The sequence below is a fragment of the Aulostomus chinensis genome, chromosome 19, assembly GCF_037954235.1.
Source record: "Aulostomus chinensis isolate RoL2024-O1b breed Wild chromosome 19, RoL_Achi_v1.0, whole genome shotgun sequence".
Taxonomy (NCBI): Eukaryota; Metazoa; Chordata; class Actinopteri; order Syngnathiformes; family Aulostomidae; genus Aulostomus; species Aulostomus chinensis.
In genome coordinates this window covers 6,000,506-6,027,923 of record NC_141338.1, presented here as the reverse complement: position 1 = coordinate 6,027,923, position 27,418 = coordinate 6,000,506, and the positions used below count along the sequence as shown (strand labels likewise).

The following is a 27,418-nucleotide window of genomic DNA, read 5'->3' as shown; positions in this document are numbered from 1 at the left end:
CCTGTCTTAAACATATCTCCCTTTAATGTACCATAGAGTTCCATCCATCCATCCATCCATTTTCTTCCACTTATCCTGTTCAGGGTCGTGGGGGGGCTGGGGCCTATCCCAGCGGCTTTCGGGCAAGAGGCAGGGTTCACCCTGGACAGGTGGTACCATAGAGTTGTCACATAAAATGTTATTTTCCCAGCATGCATCTCAGTTTTGTGATGGGCTGTACTTTTTTGAAAAACAAAACAAAATATCTATTTGCAATTATATTGATCCATATGATTTTCAATATTAAATGGAATATTAATGTCAGCATAAATATTTTCATGGACGACCCCTGTTATAGTGATTTTTATCAAATAAAGAAGATATGTCAAGTCTGTAGAAGATACAGCCATAGGCCCGCCCCTTAAAATCAGATGTTCTCAGAGGAAATTTGCACTTTCATCAATAAATTTGACAACAGCCCCCCAATGTCAAACTCTGCGCATTCATCACCCTCCCTCGTGATGCTCAAACTTTCAGCTGTGTGAACAAGAAGGAAAATGCATTTCTGACTTTGGTAAAACACAATCAAATCAAATCAAGATGCACAAGGCTGATGAATGGAGACTTCCTTCTCTGCCCTACCTCTCAACAAAACTCTAAATATTCAGTGACAGTCCCTGATCTGTTCACATTTCTATAAATACACAATTAAAGACACATCTTCACTGTCAGGATGGTATTTTGCTCTGACCGTGTCTACCACGATAGCTCAGACTCACTATTATGCACACATTATGTTCATTTCAGGTAGGTCAGGGTCCTTGCCTGTTCATTGACAAAAGGGCATGTTATTTAAAGAATCTGAATGCTATCTTCACATTCACAGGTGCAGGGTATCTCTCAGGTAACAGTTAGCAGCAGTATAAGCCAGCCAGATCTTAGGCTGCAGTGTGAGATCAATTTCATTCCTGAGCTGCAACTGAATTCAATAACTACAGTTTATGCAAATAGCTCTGTGGAAGTGGACCTCTTGTCTTTTCCCACACAGGACGATATTTTTACCTCCTAAGTTTTCAGAGGGGTGGAACAGGCGCCAAGGAGGACCTCATTAAATTTGGGGGCAAATCTGGACATTTTCATGGGAAATATTAGAGGTCTACTGTATACTCCCCTAGTGCCTCTCTAGTAGTTCATAAAAGTGTTTCTATTTTTACGATGTTGGCAGAATAGGTCTTTGTTTTGAGCGAGGTGATGTGTTTCTTGTGCATTATCCCTGGCTGTAGGGCATCAGCTCCAACTACTCAATCTTAACCCCACTCAAGGAAGAAGGTTAATAAATAATTGTATTTACAGTGCTTTAGTGCTTGCACACTGGGGGCGATCACACACAGTGAATTATGAATTTCTCAAACATTCCTCTCAACAAGAAAGTTGGAAATATTATTAAAGAGGTAGAAAGCAAGCCATGTCAACTTTTTATGAATTATTGATCTGACTGACAGAATGATCCTACTCTCTGAGTGATCTGGGTCAGCGTACGCGCTTGCATGAAAGCGGCTGCATGCATTAAAACACCGCGATGCTGAGATAATGGGTACATTAGAGGCTTTTTTATGCTGTGCACAGCTTACCTAGTCATCAGTTGTATTCAATTAGTTATCAACCAGAGGCCTTGAGATTCAAGGATTGATATTTACACTAGCTGTCATTACGCCTGCTGCCTTGTGTTCTTGCTTGTACAGCAGAAACCGCACCCATATAACAAGTGCTTGCTGTGTGTGTGTGTGTGTGTGTGTGTGCTAGTGAGTTTGCGTGGTTGAGAGGAAGGAGTGGAATACCTTCCCTGAGGCTATGATAAAGTCACAGAGACAAAAGACAAGGATCTCCTAAGCAGCAGCAGACTTGTCAGGACAGGAGCGAGGCCTCACAGCACAATCAGAATGGCTCTGTTTTGAAAATCTTGGCGTTTCTTGACAGGCTACATTCAGCCTGCCAGTCGTCTAACGAGGATTAGCAGAGCACATGTCTAACGTAAAGGTCATTTACTCCATTTGGTTTCAGAGTATTGGCTTCACTCAGCAGGGTGAAACTTGCTGTCATTACAGACATCAGCTTGTTAACTTTTACAAGGTGGAACGATAGGAAATATACTCACGTCTGATTGAAATGTGACTGACTGATGAGTTCTATTTTGCTAAATTACTCAAGCAGCATGCAGTGTGTGTGTCTTTCCTGCTTTCAGTACAGTACAAGTGCTGCCATTTTACTTTGAACCACAGGGTGGTGCTCAAGAACTACTTATTGTTGCGGAAGTCAGAGCGTGTGCACCCTGTAATGGATTAATTGTAGCAAGTAGAGAGTGCTGATGAGATGTAATTTGAGAGGGAATTGCCTATGTAACTGAATCATCACAAAGAAATGAAATTGCTGTTTGGTTTATTGATGAGATTCACTGAAACACAAAAGCTGAGACGACTTTAGATTAGATCACACATTAGCAAATCCATTCGATGATGAATGACATGTTTTATAGCAACTTCTGCATAATGTTTCTCTTAAACTTCAACAGATTGTTACAACAGAAATCATTCAATTACCAAGCTCAGGTGGCTGAACGGAAGTTTCTGACTATGCTGCTGAGAATTGGTCAGGTGGGTAGGATATATACAGACAGGGTGAAAGAAAGAAAGGAGAAGTGAGACAGTTCTGTTAGCTGTGAGTTGTCAGCGAGAACTGGGCGAGGAACAGTGTTTGATCTCTGCGGTGGTGGGCGTGTGATGCAGAGCTCAAACACAGTTTAAGGCTCTGTTAACCTTGGCCAGCGGTCAGGCCCTTCCGTCTGTCTCTCATCTGAGAGTTGGGGAAAGAGGGAGGGGATCAGTGAGGCTTTAACGACTGCATACATTTAACTGAGGAGGATGGAAAAATACCTCCGCAACAATCAGGGGGTCATCAATGTGACCTTTTTGCCAGCCGATGATTTTCAAGAGTGCTTTTCATAATGGAATCATGGCTAGAGGTGTCACTGTGGCGTTCAGACTCAAGTCTGAGATGGAGCGCTGTTGGATGAAAAGGACAAGCTGTCTAGGTCATAACCTGCTCAATACTGCATGAGAAGACATTCACAAACACATCAGATGTTGACAAGGTCAGGAAAATTAGGTGCAGTTGACAGACACCATGGGAAAACAAACAAGATTGTATGTTCTTTCTGACGCACACAAAAAAATGAATGTGCTTTAACATCACGCCACATGTTTTCGAAGTTTATATAAGTAATGGCACAAAAGTCCTGTAACTACACACATTTGTGGATGCATACACACTCTAACTCATAGGAATTATTTATGTGCTGAGACAGGCATTGTTGAGCTGCTCTTTGGAGCACTACAGGGCGGCAGCTCCAGCTTTTGGAAAACACAGCTGCTTGCCTTTCAAGATTGCTCCATCCCATCACCATGACAGTAAAGGTCTCCCTCCATAGACTCTCTCCTGTCTCCATTACTTTCTCCCCTTCCACTCTGTTTCTCATAACACTCTCAAATGGCAAGGTCAGCCAGTCTAGTTGTGAGACCCGCCTCTCCTCTGCGCCAGTCCTTCCAGTGTTCTTGACTGACATTTAACTCTGAGGCCAAGGTAAAGAGGGCCAAAGAGCATAAAATGAGGTTGTCCGCAGGGGTGCGCAGAGAGGCTGACCACTCCCAACTTGCACCTCTGTTAGCTCCTAGAGTCTCTAGAGTCTGCAGGTGCCCTCCACCTTAGAGGTGAGCTCACTCAGCAAAAAAAAAAGAATATATAACAACACTCTTTAAATTATCATCTTAGCTGTGAGCTTTCCACTTTAGAGGGTCCTCTCTTTCCTTATTCAGCTCTATAGGTACGAGGCCTTTAATTGTTTCTCAGGGTCGTTCTTTGTGATTTTAAACATTTACTGTCGCCTCACAGACATAAGGTTTTGGGTTGATCCTGTGGGCTGATTGGAGCCTTTCCATGCAAGTGTAGTTGACTTGAGACTCTCAATTAGCTGTAGGTGTTCATGTGCATGGTTGTCTGTCTGCATATTTGCCCTGTGACTGAGTGACAACCTGTCCAGGGTGTTCCCATGCCAGCAGGGATAGGCTCCAGCTCCCATGACCCTGTACAAGATAAGTGCTACAGATAATTAATATTACAAATGCTGTATTTTTTTATACAATTATAAATCACCTTTTTATTTACCAGCTCCTATTCATGAGTGTCCACAGTAGATGTTAAGTTCATTAAAGCATTTCAGCACATTTTGTCTCCATCTTCTGGTATGAAGAGTTATTACAAACAACTGTTGACATGCCTGAACACCTTCAGCTCCACCACAGTCTACTGGTGCTGCTACAGCTGTAAAACAGTGGATGAACTATTATCAAGTATCTAACAACCCTTGAAAAATGATTAAATAATCAGAATTTGAATTTATTTGGCCTGAAAACATTTGGAAAGTCTAGAGGAGCCAAACAATTAAACCATCTATCGTCAATCAAGTTAGGAGAGGGCTAACTGGTAGCAGGTGCTGGTGGTCATGCTCTGCTCATGTGCAGCTTGCATCATCCCAGCAGTGCAGGAATTTCACTACATACACAAACACTACTATGAAATACAAAGAGATTTATCTGACAGTGATGAGCAAACCAAGCATTGTAGGAACTTATTTGGCTTGAATTTTCATTTAATACTTGACACCCTACAGCTTTAATATCTTGCCTCATATTCTTCTGTTTCCTTGTAACGTGCCTCATGCTTAATATTTATTATTTGTTTTTATCAATATTTAAATGTTTTCATTTATTCTGTTGTGTTTCACCCCCCTCAGCAGTGACTGCCTCTTTCCTCTGCTCTGGTGAGCAATACATGCCAGTTTGTCCTGGTAGGTGTTATCAATGGATGTAGCAGTTGACCAGGATGCATCACTGTCTATTCACACTAGTTCCGCCCAGTTTTGACAGGAGCATGTTATTTTGAACTGAGGGAGGAGGGAGACAGTCTGGCCCGTGGGTGATACAAAGTTCATGCCAGCTCCAGGGACAGTGAGCTACTGTGCTGCTGGCCTTAAACGTCCTACAGCATGTCTCAGCTGCCTGGCTGTCCAATTTACAAGGGCTGTTTAACAGGATCAGTGATTAAGGGTGTGAGTAATTGAATTAGGATTGTGCAGCCTGGAGTGAAGGCAGCCTAAAAGAGACTTGGAGGGAATAAGGTAAGGAAGTTTGTGGATTGAGTAATAGAGTTGATAGGAGCCTACTTAACCCATAGCTATATTTATGGATTTTAGTCCTTAATTAAACAGCCTCAAGTGTTATTAATCTTAAATAATCACATGCCTATAACCTTTAAAATGCAACAACAAAGCTTAAGCTACATTTACATTTCTTTATAAATGTAGGGTGTACTTTGAGTTTCCTGAACGTGTGCTCATTTATAAATACGTGAAATGGTTTACAATAAAAAATTCAAGCTACACTGCCATACATCCACATGTAAATGAATATCCTTTACATTCAAACCCTCCCCAAATGAGTTCAGAAAAACTCATTAAGCTTGTCGCCGCCAGGTTAATTTCTCTGCATTTTACAATTTATGGAGTTTGTGTCTGTGGTAACATTTCTGTGCTGGAGGGAGGATGTATACATGCACCCCTGAGACGTACGCAAACTGAGGTGGAGCCTTCCTGTTAGCTTGCTGCAACTTAATTGTGGATAAATAATTTAATCATCCAGCTTTAGACTTTCCAAATGCTATCTAATTACTATGATCAAATTCTGATATTGAAACGAGTCATCTCATGGGGTTGATTTTATGCTTAAAACAGTTTAATCACCATTTTTCACCAACAATAGCATCGACAGATTAGGCAGGGGAAGACTATGACTCTAGCATGTGTGAATAGTTGTTTGTAATAACAACACAGTAACCAATGCTGGGTTTTTAAGTGTTATACATCCAGAATGGACAACTGCATGTTTGCTGAACTCTCTCAATTATTGGTTGTCATTTTGGTTGAGGTAATACTTTACTTATTTTTGTGTCCTTTCTAAATTAAAAAAAAAGTAAAGTTGCTTCAGATTTCTTGTTGATTGAAGTCTGCTGGTCTGTGTATCACTGTGCCAAACAGTTATGTACGTGACATTAAACGAGCATGTTAGAGAGACTATAAAGAGTGTAAAATTTAAACAATATTAGTATACAATGTGGAATTGGGACACAACTTAAATCAGGCCTAATGGCTGGCACTGCCTCCCAAAAATGCATTATTAATGTTGAACTGTCCTGCTAACCTACACGCTCATCCTCACCTATTGCTTGTAGTTTACCAACCATTGAGCAATTCACCAAATTACTTTGACATAAATTTAATTTCTCAAAGGCAAAACTAAAGCTGTCTGTTCACATTTGATTTTCTTCAATCTAATAATAAAACGGGTAGATGGGAAGAATCCTTTAACAGCACACAGCGCAGAAGGCAGGGAAAGCCTTGGACATGTTGCCAGTCTATCACAGAGCTAACACAGATTGACAGATAAACACATACACACTCCCATTCATTCCTGTGGGAAATTTAGAATCTCTAATCCACCTGACTGTATGAGCAGTGGCTGTGGGAGGAAGCCATCATATCGAGATGAAGCCCATATGAACAGAAGGAGAACGTCACAGAATGCACCTTGGGATTCTGAACCAAACCTGGAGTCTTGGAATTGTGTGGTGAAAATGTCAGCTGTTGTTACGCCTCATTGATTTCTGGAGCTTAAATCACCTTTACACAAGAACTTCTTTAACCCCTGATTCAACCTTGTCAATCTGACCTTAAATGTATCATTTCTGACCGTCACTAGTTAATGACAATTTTTTTTTTTTTTACTGGGAAAGCAGCATGATAGAAGTTTTTAAGATAAACAGTGGTTTTAAGCTGGGTTTTAGTTTCAATTAGCACTTCCCAATGCAACATTGCTTGCTTGATTAGATGGGATTTGTTGTGTTCAGACACCACTAGGCTACTATATCAGGCTATATCTACAAGACACAAACTTGTGGTGGCTAATTTCCATGGAGAAAAGGGTTGCAAGGGGTACTTGGAAATCCTACTTGAGGATCCAGTGTCCAGACTGAAGACAATTTATTTGCATCCATTCATCCATTTTCTTCCACTTATCCTGTTAAGGTTTGCAGGGGGACTGGAGCCTCTCCCAGCAGCTTTGAGGTATGAGGGGTTCATCCTGGACAGGTCGCAAGGAAAATCGATTTGAATCAGTTTTCAAAAGAATTACAAATGTAGTTCAGGATCAGATTTGAAAAAAACAGAACAGAATTAATGTCAGCTTGGGTGTTCAGACTTTCTAAAATCAATCTGGATACACCCAAAATCTAATTTGACCAGTCTGGATAAGGCCATATTATACTGTAGTGCACCCATATATGTATTATGTATTTTACTTTTGTGCATAATGAGCATCTTGGGCACATTTTTGTCCTTTGGAATGAATCTTAAAACAAGGCTGACTTTACACAATGTGAAAGTTGTTGCATGTAGCGACCATAGAATAAACCCTTCTCTGCAGCTCTGTAGAGCTTTTGTGCAGGGTTTTATTTTTTGGCCAGAAACTTCACTCGTTTGGTTCACTGTCATTCCTATCATCACAGCAAGCAGCTGTTTTCAACAAAAAAGGCCTCCCCAGCACTGAACAGAAGACAGCAAATGAAACAGATGGTTCCCTCAAGAGTTAGTGGAGGCAAGACTGGAGTTAAAAGAAGAGTTAATATTAGACCTACATTCATTGGGTGGACAAAAATGGCTTTTAATGACTTAAAACAACAATGACAATGACAATGTCTTAGATGCCCCCAAATTTTCAAAGACTGTTAAGATGAGTGTTTTAAGTCAAATCTCATTGATAAATCCCTTAAGCTTTCTTGTGTTTAATGGCTCCTTAAAAGCAGTTGAAGAGGGCTTTCTTTGAATTAACTGAGTATGCTACTGCTGTAACATGATAGTGAGGGAATATCCCTGTCGTAAAACCCATACACACCCACTGTAGATGCAAATGTATTTACATATACTTACACACATGTGCGCTTCACAACTATTCTGTAATATTTGTATGAATTTGTGCTGGAGTGCAAAAGGAGGACATGGACGCAGGGACAAAACAAAGAAAAGAACCCCCTTCTTATTATCTCTGCCACATCTAGTCAGCAAAAACTAAATAGTGAGGAAAAAAAGAGAAAAGGCAACTACAACAGTCAAAGAGAAGAGAGGCAGCACTTCTAGCAGAACTGACAACTTTCCAGGAGCTGATTTAGCAAAGGAAGCGGTTGAGCTCCAGCGACAGCCACTGGGATGTTTGGGCTGCTTAAGCTCTGATATTGCTGCTATCAACTTTTTCATGTGGATGAAGTAACCTAGTTTGCTCTGTACACTGCAAAGATAGCGACCTGGATCCCCTCAGCTCAGTCGTTGAGATGGATATTAGTTTAATTGGAGAAAAACAAACCCCAATATGAAACATCCCGCTCTCCTGCAGTAAGCTCGCTGGTGAATCATGTACTCCCTTTCCTCTTCTTTCTGACTCCCACTCAGTTTTAGTCTCTCTCAAGCATGAATCAGTAGTTTGAGTATTGCTGTGAAAGGGGACAGGTACCATGCAAAGGCGGAGATGACTAAGAGTGGCCCTCAGAGGTAGAGAAGTCTGGACAGCTTGTGAGGGCAGAGCTGCATGAGACGGGTCAGAGCACTGAGCTGGTTTGTTTATGGCAAAATTGAGGAGCTATGGCTTAGATATGAGTGGAAAGGCTGTATGGGGGTGGGGGGGTTCAATCTCTATGAACTCATATCTGCATTTTGATGTGGAATCTCTAAGTTAAGGACAAATGACACCCCTACAGCACCGGTGCTGTGACTGTGGAAAAAGCAATGGTCAAAGCTATGAATACACTTCCAAATGTATGTTAGATACTTGCTGTGCACTTTGGTCTTAATAATGTTTCCGGTGAGCTGGAAAGTGAGAAAGTTCCCTTTGGGAAAGGTCACAGTTCCCAATTAACCTCATAGTTTTTTGCTGAATATTGCAAACAGACAATCAAACAACAATGCACTTCTGTGATGGTGAAGGTGATGAAGTCTTATTTAGACTTGGAGAAAGTACATTTCTCATTTATTACCACAAATGCTACCATGTCAGGTGACATCAAGCCTTTTTCTCAGAACTTGCGTCTTGGGAGATAGGCTTGAGTGCAAAACTTCTCCCACCTTGGAGGTGAGAAGTTTCCCACTTCCCAGTTGCTTGAGAACACACTGTAAGAGACTAGAATTGGCACCAGTGGGACCCAGAAGTTGTGGTGACCATGTTTAAGCAGGCCTTCAGCAGCAGAAATGTTTGGACAGTTTTAGAGAGCAAAAGCATTTGCTCCACGGGACAGCTCACTGCAGCATGCTGGTATGATTATGGCACGAGTAAGGAGACGTGGATGTGGAAAGACTCTCATGTAAAGGCCAGCTGCACCATGCATAATGCATAATACATGTAGAGATGTTACTACAATGTGACAATGTCATACATTGTCATTTATTGCTCATCCATCATAGATCAGCCTGCACGAAGACTCTGACTGTGCGCATATTCTCACACTTCGGCTCTCGTCCTGTGTGACAATGACACGATACGACCCAGGATAAGAATTAGCAGGGTTGAAGTCTTTGCAGCGAGGGAGAACACAGTTACACCAGGTGAATGAGCTCCAGTTCACCTGCTTTTACTGTTTTATTTGACTTGGATGGACAATAAACACAGACAAACAGATGGTCTGCTCATCACCTGCTTTGAGCTATCTGAGGTCATTTTCTGAATGAACGTGTGTGTGTGTGTGTGTGTGTGTGTGTGTGTGTGTGTGTGTGTGTGTGTGTGTTCAAGTCCCTGTGTGCTTGCAGGTGTGTTTGTTTAACTGTAAAAACAGGGGTAAAAAGACTGAGACAGGAAGTGTATTGTAATCCCCGTTAGCTGATGAAGTTCCAACTTGGCATCAGGTCTCAGCCTGAGGAAACCATCATCCCCAAAGCTGCTACAGTTGAAAAGGTAGACAGATACACAGACAGTTTGCACTGAAAGAGGAACTCCATTGATTTTACAAGATAATTTTAGTTTATTAGTTGTTAGAGGCACACTACAGAGCCTGTGAGGACAGTTGGATATTGTCTTCTGGAGCTGATTTATCAAATCTGGTGATTTCATTAGGGATCATTACCTCTGTCAGGGAGATAATGGGATCCATGGCGAGTGTTTATTTGATAGCAAGACATCTGTAAAACTAATGGATGGATTTTGATTAAATTTGGTGGAGGGATGTGTAACATTACAAGAAACTAGTGATTACCTTTTGAGGGTGATCTCAACTAAATTTTGGGTCCTGGATCCTGGTCGGGAGTCTAGACCAATGGCAGGATATAGCTGTTAGTGGTATTCCTGCATGCCAAAGACAAATTTAAACTTGGGCTTTGGGGTCATACTTCAAACTAGGAACCTGTTCATCAACTGAAACGGGTATGTAACAAGGTAAACAGCAGTTTGGAAGGGTGGGAAAAAAAAGTCTCCACTTGCAGACCTGACTGTTCCCACTTGGATAGGAATGTATTCACTCTAAATAGACATATTGATGTGATTCAGTCATATGACTTTCCTCCACTCTTGTTAATCTGTTGAAGTACATGTTGTTATTTAAATGTCATAAACAATTAACTTGTAGGTTCACAATTAGCACAAATAGCTAATGAAAGTTAAAACTTTGACACAGGAAAAATACTACCCACAGAAACAGGCAAAAATGTCAGCGACAACTAAAAGTCAACTATAAATGAAAGAATAATTCAATCTGTATCTGTATCACACAAAGCATTTCAACGACCTTTCAAATATTTTTCAAAATGAATCATCTATGTTTTTGTCTCATAGGGATATTGTTAATGCTGTTTGTTTTCCAAACTTGTGAATGAGTTTCCCATTTCACAGCCAGTATTTGCTGGGAACAGTCTTTCATTTCAGCTGCTGATGGTTGTCACCAAAATGGCACAATTACAGAGAAAAGTTTTGCAGTAATCTGGATGCAGATCACCTCTAGTGAGGGCCAAAATAGCTGTATGAGTGATAAATAGATGGAAATAGCCCACAGTGTCCAGTTCACAGGCCTACTGCCCCGCTCTTTGATCTCTGGTCCTAATGAGCTTTCAGAACAGAGCCAGAGATGAGAAGACAGGCTTTTTCAAAAGGACCCTTCATTCTGGAGGAGACCTGTGGTAAAAAGTGCTATGAGCAGGCCTAAGATGTTGCCTCAGCTAACATTATTAGTATTCCCTGAAGTATTCCCTGCTACGTTAGTAAAACCTGCCCACCCAACTCTCCAGAGCAAGGTCACTTTGATCATTAGGCGCTAACATATAGCCTCCAGAGGGCTTAACTGCATTGATAGCATACTTTTCTTCATAACACAAAATGCCTGTTCTAGTGTAAACAGATAGTTTAATAATGTCAATAATTCCCTTTGTAGAGATGGCAGCTCCCCGCCCACCCCTGGGTGGATCTAGTAGTTGGATTTGTTGGGAAGGATTAAGTACTAAACCACCGGTGGGCTGAGACATTGCCAGGGGAAAAATATTTGTTAAACTGCAAAGTGCTTGTGTACAGCACATTCAGTTTAAAGCAAAACCCCTCTGTGAGAATATGCAGCTGGATATGCAATCAAAAAGAATATTTAATGTCTTCCCCCTCGTTCAAATTCAGCATGCGGCGCACTCTGGAATGCTCGTGCTCTCCTTTACTGGTGACAGGCATACATATTCTCAACATATTAGCCTCATATCAATCACACGATGGATACCTGCACATCATTATAGACCACATACATGGCTGTGATGAAGCAGCTCCACAGAAGGAGAGACTGGTGTTCTAATTATGCGTAAAGAATAAGATTTGGCTAATCACAGGCTGGCTATTTATGGACAAATAAACAAATTAAAGTTGATTGAAGTTTCCCGTTAAAGGAGAGGCAGGCTCCTTTTTATTGATGATGAAAAACTTTAGGCATCCAGTCATCCAGCTACGTGGGACTCATTGGAAGTGCTTAATGATACCCAAGCCCTCTCAAAGGCTACAGAAGCAGCAGGACATCAAAGAGCAGTTGACAGACAGACAGACTCTGAGTTGCATGTTAAAAGCCTATTCCTTTTAAAAAAAAAAGAAAAAAAGAAAATGAAACTGAAACACAGGCCCACACGCTGACACACAGAGATCACCACCCCATGAAAACAGAACCCATCATTCTCCCCATCTCTCTGCGCTGGAATCTCCACCTGAAGAAATACACGTCGTTACATCCATCTTTCTTCAAATCTTTTTCTTTCTTTCTTTTTTTTTTCTTCATAGTCTTCAAACGGCTCGTGCTCAGGCATAGCCAGGCATGTTTTTGCATCATTAGAGCTAGTGGGTGTATTTGGAGACAGACTAATGACAGCTCGGCTTTCCGGCTCAAACGAGAGCCATTGCTCATTTACCCGAATAGATACATAGAAAGATAGAAGGGTTTGTAATGATGTAGCCATATCAAATATTCTCAGACGCAAGGCAAATGACAGGACATCAGACTTGAGCCATTTAAATTACAGTCACAGATGTGACATCTGTTAGGCATGTTAATGTGAATTTTTCACCGTGATCAAGAGAAGTGTTGAAATAGAGTGAGGACTGTTGTCGGCCCATGTATCTACTCGGTTAACGCTGTTCTACTGGACTCATCTGAATATATTCAAGCTTTATGTATACCTGTACATACATTACGCTACACTTTGCTGCAGCTTTTGCTCTTCTGCTTTAAAGACTAGTGTGTGGGATCTACTGACATCTAGCTGGCAATTTAGAGAATACAACCCCTCATCTCACCAAGCAAGACTAAGAGGATCCTATACTTTGCAATTCTTGGCCCTTAGACCTCTCACACACAAGATGGTTCACTAGCACTGACAACCGAATCATGAACGCTATTGTTTAGCAGGGAATTACTTGGTTAGCTGACTAACAGTTACATTTATAAAGGAAGGAGGAACAGCTGCTGAGGTAAAGGCACAATGAGGTAGCAAGGAGGTAAAATTGTCATCAATTGGAACGGCCAACCTGACCAGATTTGTTGAAGCATATCTATTTTTTGTGGCATATCTTTTTTTTTTTTTCACTAAATGACAACTCTGTCCTAAGGGGCTTATGAAATAACAGAATCTGCATAGGAACAGCTCTGATGGTGCAGTTGGTGGGTGCAGAAAAGTGCAACCATGCTATGCACCACTGATGTAACATTTGACATATGCGTGTTCGGTGTATTTCAGGTGTCAGCCCCACGGCTGCTCAATATCATTTCAATAATCAGAGCTGCAGAAACAGTCGCCAGGATGGCACCATCACAAAAGCAGCGTTCCCTTTGCTTGTTTCCTTTCTGTTGTTGTTGCCACATCTCTGTGAAACACACAACTCCACACTCGTGGAAGTCACTCATATTCCACATTAGCTTGAATGATGACATTGCAGACAATAACTGAAGGAATTTGGAGTTGAAAAATCTCCTCCTCTTCATCAAATTTGTTGTCTGGACCCGTCTCTCTTCCCCCGTCACTGCGGGGATATCTGTTGTTGTGGTCGCCATGACAGCTTCAGCATGATCAGCTCGTTGTTGGTGAAAACATTACGACACATAACTGAATACAAACTGTAGTACCAGAGAGGGAACTGCTTGAATAAGTGACCACTAGTGAACATTAAACAAGTAGTAAGTGAACTTGCTGTCTCACAATGTTTTTATCCATTCTGGACTACAGAAAATGCCACATAGTTCATGAATTAGAGGAAGAGACACACTCCATGTGTAGATTTCAAGGGCTCATTCTAAACTAATTAAAATGTGTATTTTAGTTTCAGGTGATTACACACTAATGAAACAGAGTTATGACTATCATATCCATTTTCTGCCAATAATCCCTCTTAAATAATACACACCGGACCTTTAAATGCCAAATTGCCTCTTAGTGTTTCATGCAATGACAATGAAGTTGAATCTAATCTCTGCAGTGATCTGATTAGTTCATTGGCATTTGTGATTCATCCTGGATGGCCTCAGAGAGATGCTCTCAAGGCTTGTGACATCTTTTGTGATCTATCTTTTTCTCTAGTTATCGCTCCCCAATCTGCCTCCCTATCTGCTGCTCTTACCATCCAAATTGTGATAGTTAACACCAATACAAGCTCCCTGGAATGCTGCCAGGAATAAACACTTTGGCTTTCTTTCTTTCTGTCCGCTCACTCCCTTCCACTGTGTCTTGCACTTATAGCTGTTTGCTGCCCTCAGGTCACATCTTATTTTGGTAGCCAGTCAAACAAATCTAATAGTGTCTTCTTTTGTTAACTTTTTGGAAGTAAGGAGCAGAGTGTCTGCACTGACCTGGCCAGTTATAGAATATTAACAAGCAAATGCAGTGGTCCTGTTTTCCTGGAGCAGCTCCAGATGGAATCACAACATGTTGACAACACTTCATAAAGTCCCCTAAAACCCTGCGTCTGCTGCAGCCCAAGGCGATACAGATTAGACCGTAATATGGATTGATCCCTTCTCCCTCCCACTCCCACCCCTCTTTTTCACACATACTGTATGTGTGGGGGTGTGTGTACGTGCACATATACTGTGTGATGCAGAATTTGTGTACAATTTGTGAGCGAACTGCAGCTGCCCCCACATTCACCAAACACTCTGCCTGTTTCTGTGCCCTCCCCAACCCGCTTTTTATGCTGCGTTTTTCAGTGAGATTAATTCTTCTCTTCCCATCTTTGGGCTGTCAACTCGAGGTATGGAGTCATTTTTTAAAGGCCGTCGTTCCCGAGGACGGGAGACTGATTGAGTTGTGGCCTTTTCCTGAGTGGGTAAAGAGTAGGATTAATGTATAACTCTTGAAACCAACACATTGTAAAAAGCGAAGAAAAAGCTCAGAAAAGGTCTAGAGGGAGCAGGCTTAATGATGAAAGCTTGTTAACAAGAGAATTAAACATAAAGTACTATTTATATGAGTAATTCTATGAGAGAGATGAGTGAGCTATTAAGTGGAATGCAAGTGAATGAGAAGGACTGTTAATGTAGGTATAACACATACAGTGAATCATAGTTGTTTTTTTTTTTATAACTGCACGGAAATAACATTTACTATAGCATATCAAATATGAAATCCATTCAGAAAACAAGCATTCTAAAAGTTGTCTGCTTGTCATCTTAAGCAAAGACCTTACAAAACATCAATGTAATTACTTCTGCCGAGGAGGTAGTTCAGAGGTGTCTGTCTATTTGTAGCAAAAACTATGAGGGCAATTTTAACCAAACTTGGTGGAGGGTTATTGCACGGACCAAGGTAGAACCTATTCAATTTAGGGCAGATCCATTCAGCAGGATGGAAAATGGCATTTTCTTGAATTGGGTTTGGCTAAATCTGCCTTGTAGGGGGTACGCTTTCTCCTATGCACTCTAGTTGCAATTAAATCACAGCAAGATCTAAATTGGAGGCGGCAGTGATTCAGACGCAGTTCCTGAAGACGGTTGGGAAACTCACCAGGCTGCGTCTCTGCTGCTGCTCACAACTTCACTGCTGCCTCTGGATGTAAACAGAACAAGGCACAATGGAGCTTCTGATGAGCATTCTACTGGTACAAGGCAACAATTCAGTTATTTCAGTCATGGTTGATGACAAAAGAAACAAAAAAAGCATCTCTTGTCTCTAATTTCTTCTATAGAGAGGCATTATACCTAATGCACTTAGTATTAAAGATCTGCTTTAAATGACACACAGTGGTAATTTGGTAACAACGGAGAGTTGCCTCAAACACACCGTGTTTATCTTAAAATAACTGGAAATTAATTTACATCCCAATGCGGTAAAAGATAGTGATAACCTCAAACTAGGAAAATGGTCATCAAGATAATGAACCCAGTGAGTAGTAGCTTCATTTTCTCATAGATGTCGCTAGAGATCTTTTTACAACCAGTAAAGTTGCCCCCTGCTGGCCATGAGAAACAATGCAGGTTTAAGATGCCACAGTTCCACACACAATAAGTTCCACAGGCTTTGTCCACTTCAGGTGACATGCAGCATGTCTGTTCAGCCAACAACCTAGTGGCTGCTCCACTGTCTGATGGAAAATAAATCTGCATTCACAGAGGAGTTCCTGAGAACCAATGTTCACAACAAAGGGAGTGAATCAGAGGTTGGGCCTGCACTTTCTCATGAACTCCACCCAACACTCTCCCCCCTGCTCCCTCCTCAATCCTTCCCGTGTTCACTCAGAGCTGAATAGCTGATTAAGCACACATTGATTAGCGCAGGCTCATTAGCATCCTGTTTGCGTTGACCCAACCACCTCCACCCCACACCCCCCAACTCCACTATTTTCAAGCAACACACACACACAAACTCTCAGGCAATCACACAGAATCTGCCTCTTTCACTGAGCCCCCTTGCTGCTCTGACTCAAATGGATTAACAAGCACAATATTTCTGCCAGGGACAGGAAATCACTGAACACTTGTCAGGAAGCCTGAAATCGATAGAATTCACATCATTGACCCCCTCTCACCACATGCGCCCCCTAGCCCACCCCTGCCCCCTGGGTCCTCGACCTTTCCGTGCAACCTGCAGCACCAATTTCTCAGTTTTGGTGACTGCAGCAACATTGTATCACTCGTTTTATATTAGCATTTCTTTACATATCCAATTAAGCAGATGTCGAGCTCCAACACGCAAATTCCTGCACCAATCCGCACATATGCTAAAATATGATCTCACTCTTTCAGTGAAGTTTAACTCTAGTTGTTTGCATATCTGTTTTGTTTTTTTTCTTGTTTTTTCCTGCTCTTGTTCCCTGTGGAGTATGAGGAATCATTGCCTGCCTTAGCTGAGGCTCGGCAGGGTGCCTCCAAGGTTAAACCAAATACATTACCAGCAGTAAAGCAGAGAGCAGGGCTCAGTGCCTTTACTGCTGGTAATGTATTGCCTGTGTCTATTCCTTTTGTTTGTGATTATGTGAGGCAGTTTTTGCTTCTGTTTACACAAAAACTATATCTTAAAAAAACTTAACCCCCAAACACACACACATATTCAGTTCATCAGATGATATAAGATGAAAATATCTCAGTGGGAACAGAATCAGTATATACTAAAATATGTGTGTGCGGGTAGCTATCCAATTATGACACGTTTTTGTTAAAATAAGGGGCAGAGAAAATAAATGTGTTGCTGATTTCTTCATCGGCCATCTGTTGCTGGAAGATTCACACGGAGCGAGAAAGAGGACGGGAGGGCAGCTTTGACTCTTGAGCTAAATGCATTTTGTAAACGATTTTGATGCAAATGGATTCTGACTGAATTGCTACCTTTCTGTCAGGTCTTGGTTGAATTTAGTAGTTAAAAGGACAGCTATGAGTTAGAGTGTAATGTGGTGGTAGAACAGAAGAAAGAGTAAACAAACAATACTAAAAAGACAGGAAAAATGATTCCAGTGTTCTCATTATAAGAGGTTACGCTCTGCAATGTGTAAAGTCTCGCCCTTTCACTGAGGTTTCTTTTCTGGCTGCTGTGAGCTTTCTGGAGTGTGACAAATAACCCAGCAGGCCTGGAGCCCACAGCTCAGTAAGCATTCCAACAATGCCATATTACTGCATTAATATTTAAGGTCTAATGTTTCCCTAACTGGCATTCAGACAGCTGGTGAAAGGCCTCTCTCTAAAAGCATGTCAAGCCAAACTCTCCGTGGAATGTCATATATGTTGTTGGTGTGTTAAATGTTTGGTAAAGGAAAAAAGACAGAAGCATTAATTAATTATGTGGATTACAACAAGGTATTTCCTGTAGGAGGCTTATGTATGAGCCAAGTGAAGCTGAAAGTGTAAAATTGAAGGGATTTTTTTTAACATTTTCAAAATATTTGTGGTTAAAATATAATTTAACAACTCTTGTTCTGTTTATTGTCTGAAAGGATGAGGGGACAGGTAAAGAAGATTTGTGCATGCAAAGAGGTGGACACAAGTTGCACTGACGTTCACTGCAGTTCAGTTAGCAGCGAGGGCACAATCTGACCCTAAAGTGCAGAAGATTATGGGTCGTCTACATGCAGCATTTGTTCAGCTGTAAACAAACATGATGGGCAGAAGACTGAGTTGCACTTCTGTAGAAATACAATGGTTGCAAGACATTTGCATGGGCTGAAGACTTCTAACTTTTTCCAGCGCTAAATTTTTGACCAATGAGAAGGACTTCTGTGGGCACATCACCAGCTTTGTTTGCACACACAAAAATCTGTGAAATTGATACATTTGGTTTGTTTTCTAGTTAGTCCAGTTTCAGTCGATTCAAACTAGTCAAATCAGGGGTACTTATGAATGTGGCAAAAGAGGCACCGCTACTTGTAATAATTTTAATACGTTAAACCGTATGAATACCTGGTTTCCGCAGTGGATGAACAAAATACTAGTTTGATCCTTTTCGTGTGGAATTTTCATTTTTCACTATTTTTGTGCGGGTTTCCTCCAGTTGTTTCGAGAGGTTTTACTGGCGCAGCAGTCGTACGGGAGCCTTTCCTTTCGGACTTCCATTTGGCCGCATTAAATATGAGAACATGAGCTGAACAGTGCGCCTGTTGAACCTTTACCACTATGACAACTTGATCGAGTTGTTTTACTGTCACGTCATAAATGCAGTCTGAGCTTGGCTGTCACTCACAGCACATTTTCCATCTCCAAGATAAAAAAGCACCAGCAACATGCAGGTTGAGAGGAGTGGGGTAAAAACAGCTCCAGTCTCCATCTGACCTCGACTCACTAACAGTCTTTTGACTGTTATTCTGATGTCACCTTCCTATTGAAGTCATTATCACTTTGAGTGCTACACATGTGTTAGCACATTTATTACGAGACTGATTACGAAAACATTTATGATTTGAGAAAAAAAAACAACCTCCGGAGACATGTATCAGTCACAGAAACACATCATCCTCCATCCTCGGCATGTATTACAGACCTTATGGCTACATGTTTTTCTGCTGTTTACAACCTCACCATTTCCCACCCGTCTGCCTTCTTTTGCCAGGTTTGTGGATCTACCTGCTCAGCCTGCTCTTATGCCCTTCTCAGGTCACAGCAAAGAACCTCAGTCCCTGGTGCCAGGATTACTTCATCACAAAGGTTGTGGCCAGTAACAAGCATGTGTGGGAGTTATGTACAATTATACAAACTGTTAAGCAGGAGAGCTTAAACGTTTCAGTAACAGATACAGTCAGCGTGACACCAAATGGGAACGGAAGCTGGTGGGATCCAGTCAAACCTGCAGGCTAATTTTGTAAGATGGGGAGGAGGAATGTTGGGGGGAGAGCTGAGATTGTACTGTAACTGAACCCAAAACTGCAGATTAGCAGGGGGCAGTCACTGACGTATGTGTGTGTATGCGAACGCGTGTGTATGTTCGCCTGTGAATATTTTTGCGTGTGTGCATGTGTGTGCAGGAACGCTTGCCATAGCTGCGATGGAAGGAACAGATGGGCGGGGGAAGTGGACTCCTGTGCCTGAGGAATACTGTGGCGCAGAGGATCAGAGTGCCGCCTACGTTCCACCCTGGGCCCCAGTTACCCACTACAGCACATGGAGCCCGTCCAGCACCAGCCCATCATGGACCAGCCCCCCGCGCCATCTGTCTCCTAGGACAGACAACCCCCCTCCTTCCTCCTTCTTCTCAGCGCTGTGTCCTCGCCAGCCCCGCTCCTCCGCCATGCCACCTCCAATCTGAAAACAAGAAAACTGGTTACACAGACCTTACATGTTGCCTTTTGGAGCTCTGGGAAGACAGAGGGAATTTGAAGAGATGACTCAAGAAATAAATGAAGAGCCAAGAGCATTAAATCTCATTTCAACGTGAATTTTATTTAGAGGATTTGTTCTGACAGTGTTTCAGGGGAAGGTCGCAGGTGGCTAAGAAGAGTGGGAAATCAATTTAAAGCAGCTAATATAACCTGTGAAAAACACATTTCATGCTCAATAAACACAGGTTATCACAAAATCTAATTACATAGCACAAATTATTCCATTACCTCCTAAGGACGTTGGGTTTTTGCTGTGTCTATCGGTTTGTTCAGGATTCCTTGGTGTTTAATTATCTCTAATCTTTAATTTATATTTTGTATTGTGTGTGTGTGTGTGTGTTAATCATTTGTTAATCATTGTACATTTGTAATCTCCGCAGGTCAGATTCTAAAATTCTTTTAATTTTTTAAAATATTATTTTTATTCTTAAAAGAAAGGTGCTGCAGTTTGAGGGTGTAGTTGGCTGAAAAGCATACAGTCTCGACTTTATGCAGGTCTTGTGAGTTTGACTTATTTTGCATCCTGCAACTTTCCACTTTTTGTAAGACTTTTGCAAGGACAGGGTGATGTCACAGAAAATAATTAGTACGTTTCCACAACCTCTTGACATTACATTGCGTGGCTGTAGCTTTTCCACAGAACCAAAGACAATATAAATCATTTAGGATCCTTTTTCTTACAGGCACACAAATTTCCTGGGTCAAAGTCATTTGATGGGTCATTCTGATTATGGTAATTACAAACATCAAACTCTGCTTCAAGAGAAGGGATCATCCTGTTTTTTTCATTTAACAACTTATTCCCATTCGACCTTAAGTGCATTGACACATCGATAACACATTGTTTCTGATTAGTAAAGAGAAAAAAAAAAAACGTTTTCTAAAGTAACACTGCTCAGAACACCAGATTATTGAACCAGGACTAGCACTAGTCAATACCACACAGGAGCCTTCATCTTGGCATGTAATTTTGATAGCTCTGTTTATTATAGTCCTGTTAATTTTCATAGTAATTTCAAACATTTCTATGGTATTAAGTTAAAGAATTCTTCTATTATGTACAAGCATATCTGGATATTCCTTTTTCTTTCTATAAGCATACATGAGAATTCATTACTCTGAGTCATCCAAGAGTCCCTTACACAAACAGATAAATGAATACGTCTCTCTACAGTTTGTCTGCTCAACTGTCAGCAGGATCACACAAAAATGATACTACCCCAGTCCTAACAGACATTGGCGGGAGGGTGAAGTATGAGAAAAGGGTTTTTTTCTATTTAACTAAACATTTTAGACACTGGCTTCGGCTCTACGACACCTGCCAAAGCCATGATGGTAGCTGTTTTGTGATAAATTTGCAACCCAACTTGGTCTTGTGTGCTTTTTTTGAACTGCAGAGATTTGATTGAGATGACAAGGACTTCAATCAAGAGCCACAACCACCTATTAAATCTTTGTTTTTAGCATCCTGTGTCTCAGATAAAACAGCTTTCTGACGATGACCTAATCTGATTTAATTTTGGAACGACCGACCATTCTACGTTTTCTCAGAAATGTCGACTGAATGAGCAAACTGTTGTGCATGACTTTTGACGGCTAATGCATTTTTCAATCATCACCAGTTGAAGACGAAGGTCACTCATAACAAACGTATGAACCAGGATGCACAGGCAAAGAGAGAAGAGAGGGGTTTATATCTGTGTTAGCGTCACTGAGATAAAACCTTTGGCCTGTCACCTGTCAGCTCTGTCAGTGCCCCCCAGCCCTCTAAACCAAGGGGGAGTGTCTGAAGTCCCACAATGCTCTGCTACTCTGGCGACTGCAAAGATAATGAGACAATACTGTACTGAAGCTATGACACCATGCTGGGTGAGAAGGTGGGTTGGGGGTGTAGTAAGGGCAGATAATGAGGGACAAATTCTTGCAGGCTCGGGGGTAGTCGAGGTGGGTGGATGGTGTTTTGAGGCAGCCGCAGCAGGAGGTTCAACATGAAGCAGAAGGGAGGTGGAGGAAGAGGAGGTGGAGAAAAAAAGAGGAGTAAAGACCAGAAATGAAATGAATAAGAAAGAAAAAAATACATTTTACAATAGATTATTGAAGACGCTGAACAGCTGGACATTCTGTAGCTTCTGTAAAAAGGATGTGTGTTTGGGGCAGTGATTCTAAAATCTACCTGAAACTAGTCTGAGGGTAAAAAGAAAAACCCTGACTAACAATTCAATAGCAACTTGCAGGGAGTAAGCCCGCTCATTAAATGGGAAGAAAAACATTGACATAAACTCTTTTCACCCTCCTCCTACAATGACATGACTATTATGATGGTAATGGAGTATTAATTTAGCTCAAGACAAGCAACGCTTCTCTAACCAACTCCTCTGTGTTATATTAATATAGCTGTGAACTCTCTCGTAGGAGTCACTGATTGAGCTCTGCGCCTCCCTCCTCGACTGAATCTCCCACAGATTTGGGAAAATGTTATTTCTGTAACTTTCTCTGCCGGTTTAATGTCTTCGGGTTCTTTTGGTTTTTTTGCCTCCAAAGCTGTGGTCCAAGATGAACTGAGAGGATTTTGGTAGAGAAAGATCAAGGTCATGTGATCTGTTCCATTCTCAGTCCAATGTAACATCTCCGCACCACCTTGAGGAAATTTCTTCAAATTTGGCACAAACATGTGCTAGGACTCGGGAATGAACTGAAAAGGTTTTGGTGGTCAAAGGTCAAGGTCACTGTCTCCTCACATATATGTCATTGTTGGAATGTCTTGAAAGTCTTCTTCCAAATTTGCTGCAAACATCCACTGGAACTGAAGGGTGAACTGAAAAAAATCTTGGTGGTCAGAGGTCATTGTCAGCTCACATGAATACAACATCTCAGGAATATCTCATTATTTCTAGTTAATCATGTTCTATTTTCTGAACCCTTAACTCTGCTCTGAAGATTATGTCTCTTGTGATGTTTGCCAGTCTGACCAGCACAAATTGCAGTAAATTTAATGGAGGGGTAAAGTGTGGGCCGAGATTTATAAAACATGACTGATATTTCTCTGTTCTAAAACTTCTATCTGAACACATGTACCACTATCACTTTACTTACTTTTTAGCATACATGTTTCTTTGGAACTTTTCAGTCAGGCTATCACATGACCTATTGAGAACCTTCTGCTAACTGGAAGAATGCTACTTCTGGAGACCTGTACCAAAGTCTGCAGCTTGCGAACGCCAGCATTTCCCCACGGCACTTACAGTACTACGTATTGCACACTAAGATGTCATATTTAAAAAATTCTCATGTACTATTTTAGTTTACTACATAGCATGTTAGCATTGAATTTTGGATGTGGCTATAGCTGCATCTATCAAGAAATGAGTCATGATACGTGATTTTTTTATTTAGATAAACCTTGATGGAGGTCTGGTTCTTTTTTTCTTCCTCTCTGATTTGTCTTTCAGGTGAGGAAGGTTATTATTTTGTCTTCTGTATTTCTCTGAATTGGATTAAGAGCCTGATTTTATTTTCACTTTTATTGTGTTAATTTCCACATGCTCTGTTGGGAGCTGCAGCAATACACTCGTAGGCAGGAATGCAGGGCAGCAGAGTTACATTAATTCCTCAACCCTTGGGAGAGGAGTGTATTGATTGGGCCCTGGTGTGGTTTGTCACAGGTGATCACAGTGATTGGGACACTGCTCAAGCGTGTTATCCAGCTCTGCCCTGGAGGAGTGTAATGTAAAGACTTAAACGGCACCAACTGACTGGCACTAATGGACAGCATCACTCTTATTATATGAGTCACTTGTCTGCGCTGTCAAGCGGAACGACACAATGACTGAGATGCAGTGAATAGCAATAGATTTTGGCTCGTGGACAGCAAACACTTGTGTCACTTCAAGACACATAGTAGATGAAATCTGCACCTTTCTGAGCACAAGCTTGGCTGGAGGTCAAAAGAAAAGTCAGCACTCAAAGTCTTCATATGCTTATAAAGCTCCAAGGAGTAAGTCTCTGGTTGTGTGCACCATTGTAGAAGGTCACTCACCTACATCGTGTGATCCTGTCACGGCCTGCCTGACATTCTTATTCCACTCCCAAGACCTGATGGTGTGAATTCTCTTGGACTAAAACTGATTTCTACCCTTTTTCCTCCTCAAGCACACACACACAGACACACCCACACAATATATGTCCTGTCATTTCCATTCTCACCTAGCTCAACCATCTTCTGTGTTCACACATCACCCCCAAGATCCATGATTCACTCTGTCAACAGGACCTTTCTGGTATTTTGTGTATAAACTTCAAATACTAGCTTTAAAAAATGACATACATGTTCTCTTTCCCCCAGTGCAAGACATTGTACCCATTGGATTTAAATCTAAAACTAATGCTCTGCTGTGAACATACTACAACACAGATGCATGACCCCAGCCTCCCAAAACTAGCTTTGTGCTTTTGTTTTTTCGTGTGGTTACATAGTCTCTTAGACATTCACCAGTGCAGTACTTACCAATGTAATTTAATGCCTTATGCCTTAGGACAATACATTACAATATCTTAAGCAACTGTGAACCACAAATCTTACAGTATTTCTGATATTAAACTGAAAAACACTTCAAAATCCCACTGACCTCGAGCAAACTGGATGTTCAGGTTTTGGGACTCACCATAGAAATAAGCAAATGTAGTTTTATGTTAAAAACCCTAACCAGACCTTAAGTGACATCATCAAATATTATTTTACAACAGTCAGGTTCATTTAAAGAAGCTGTTGTCACTGAATAATGACCCAATTAAAGTTTTTGAACCACAAAGCATTATTCGCTGCCAAGAGATATATATTGTTGAACCAGGGGCTCATTTATTATATATTTATGTATAGTATTTTAGATGTGTACTTTGATACATTTTTCCATTGTTACCCATTTGTATATTACTATAACTATATATAATAATATTTAGTGATATAATGACATAGAATGCACATCTTCCCATCTCTACTATTCTGTACGTCTTCATACACGCATACATGTGATACATACATATATACATACATGTGATATATACATACATATATATATATATATATATATATATATACATATACACACACACATATATATATACACATATATATACATATACACACACACATATATATATATACACATATATACACATATATGATATATATATGATATATATACATATATGACATATAATATATATGATATATGTGATATATATGATATATATATACATATGTTATATATATATATATATATATATATATATATATATATATATATATATATACATATATGTATATACACACACAAATACATACATATCTTTAAGTAGAGAATCTCTCTGCAGAATTAATGCCTAAAAATAACTCAAGGCTCATCAGTTGCTAGAACAGGATGAGACTGCAGATTCTTTGCCCACTGGTCACAATTAATGCTGAACCTTCAATATTGCCTGTCGGCCTCCAGAGATCTATTAGAATTACCATAAGCAAATTGGTCAACAACTAGACACATCCCACATGTGGGGTTAGCAGAGTATGACTCCACCCAGTCGCCGTGCTGACTGACACTGTTTCCTCTCCACCTTTGGCACAGTCTGCTGATCGAACATCCCACCTCAGAGTTGGAGTAAGCATTGAATAGGAGTGGGAGAAAAACGCAACCGTGTGCATACCATCAAACATTCATAATCTGACCAGGCATATGAGTGGAAACTCTTAAAAACCATTGAAACTGGACTGGAGGGTAACAGCTTTAAAATATTAACCTCTTTATAACAGCTTGATGGCTTAATCGCCAATCAATAGCATTGTGCAGCGGCAGTGGCTGGGCGGGAACAGGATGGTGGTGATGAAAAATGCATGAGGCTGGGGCTGAGGCAGGGGGCCAGAAAATTAAACCCTACCCGCCACATTTGCTGAGTTGCAGTGGTGGAGCTGGGGATAAGTTCGAAGAGGAAGAGGTGTGTGTGTGTGTGTGTGTGTGTGTGTGTGTGTGTGTGTGTGTGTGTGTGTATCTGTGTGTGTGTGTGTGTGTTCGGGATGTGTTTTCCCTTTGGTGTGTTTTGCACCAGAGAGATAAATAAAAACACTCTAGGGATGGAAATCATGACAGATATTCGGCTTAACCCCTGTTTCATTTTAGTCATCCATCACAAAAAAAATGAACAAAAATAGGACTCAAAATGATGGAAGTGGCATGATGCTGCAACTCCTCTGCTCCACCCATGAGCTAAAACTTGCACTGTTGGACTCATGCTGGCAAAACAAATGTGGGCCATGACCCTAAAATCCAATCTATTTTTAGTGTCCCCTTAATTCCTGTCTTGTTAGGATCAGAAGGCCTCAGTGTCCCCTGGCTCATGAAAGATTAAAGACCCCTTCTGTTGAAATTAAACTGACAAAATCATATTTACACTCAAAAACAGCTTGTAGTTACTGTGTGATGTCTTAATATACAGAAACATCGTAGAGTTCTCTAAACGAAGCAGGCTGATTCATAACTTTAATATACATCAACTAAATGATGTATGACCCCACACTGGATGGTTCAAACTCATTAAATGACTTATTTTGTGGCATGGTTCATACTTGTGTTATGAGGGTGTACCTCAATGAAAGTCAGTATCTTTTAATGAAACAATATGATTGCCTTTTGAGAAGTGACTCCAGTGATTATGCAGCCCATGACCACCTCAGCTCTGGTCAGAAAGCCTTATAACCCTCCAAATGTTTCACTATTAACCACCTTGTTTCGCCGAGCAGCAGTGCAGAGGTAGGTCCCACTGAGCTCAGCTGCTACCCCCTCATGCCTCTTGCCTCTCTGTTGGGCACTGTGCCCCGCCACAAGGCTGTGATCTCACCTGTCAGAGTGAATTTAGCGGCAGGTGAGCTCAGCCGGTAGCTACCTGCAGATTGCGGCCTTGTTTTACGCTCCAGTTGGCCGTCTCCTGCTGAACACGACTCTGGAGGAAAAATGCACAATGAAGAGTGGAGAAAGAGGGAGGAGAGGAGCTAAGTTTCCTGCTCGTGTTTATATTAACTGGCACATCAGAGGGTGGTAGGTTGTAATCTGACAGTGATGTAATTGTTCCAGCTGGTAATGTGTGTTCAGGGCCGACTGTAGAATCTTTGTGTGCCCCCCCCCCCAAAAAAAAAACACCAACTCACACACTCAACCAAATGAATGCACACAACAAATGTCTGACTTCAAAATTATTTCAATAAAAAAACGTATTAAAAATTGAGAAGTTAAGAAATAATTTACCCTTAGGTGGTTAGCAAGCAGGAAAAAAAATTGAATTTTATAAATATGTAAAACGTACATAATACGTACATGCTTTCAGAAAAAGCAGCTAAATGTCACATCTCAACCCAACCGGCTGGGTTGCACTAAGCATTGAATACAAATCCACAATGCTAATGTTGACAAGCAAACACATTAATTCAATCAGATACGATCAGATACATT

The 27,418-nt window shown here is 41.0% G+C and overlaps 1 protein-coding gene across 1 annotated transcript; it reads left to right on the top strand.

Moving 5' to 3' along the window:
• Nucleotides 1–19,163: 19,163 nt before the first annotated feature.
• On the top strand, nucleotides 19,164–19,972 carry LOC147243773 (uncharacterized). Its single transcript, XM_086188392.1, has 2 exons — nucleotides 19,164–19,254; nucleotides 19,572–19,972. Exons 1-2 carry the CDS (start codon nucleotides 19,191–19,193, stop codon nucleotides 19,850–19,852), a joined length of 345 nt encoding a protein of 114 aa, XP_086044518.1. The 5' UTR covers nucleotides 19,164–19,190; the 3' UTR covers nucleotides 19,853–19,972.
• The last annotated feature ends 7,446 nt before the right edge of the window (nucleotides 19,973–27,418 follow it).

What these genes read in the sequence shown, in the direction of transcription:
- LOC147243773 (XM_086188392.1), top strand. Translation starts at nt 19,191, where the DNA reads ATGCCCTTCTCAGGTCACAGCAAAGAACCTCAGTCCCTGGTGCCAGGA. An exon ending in AGGATTACTTCATCACAAAG is followed by an intron (nt 19,255 to 19,571) that starts GTTGTGGCCAGT and finishes ATGTGTGTGCAG; the next exon opens with GAACGCTTGCCATAGCTGCG.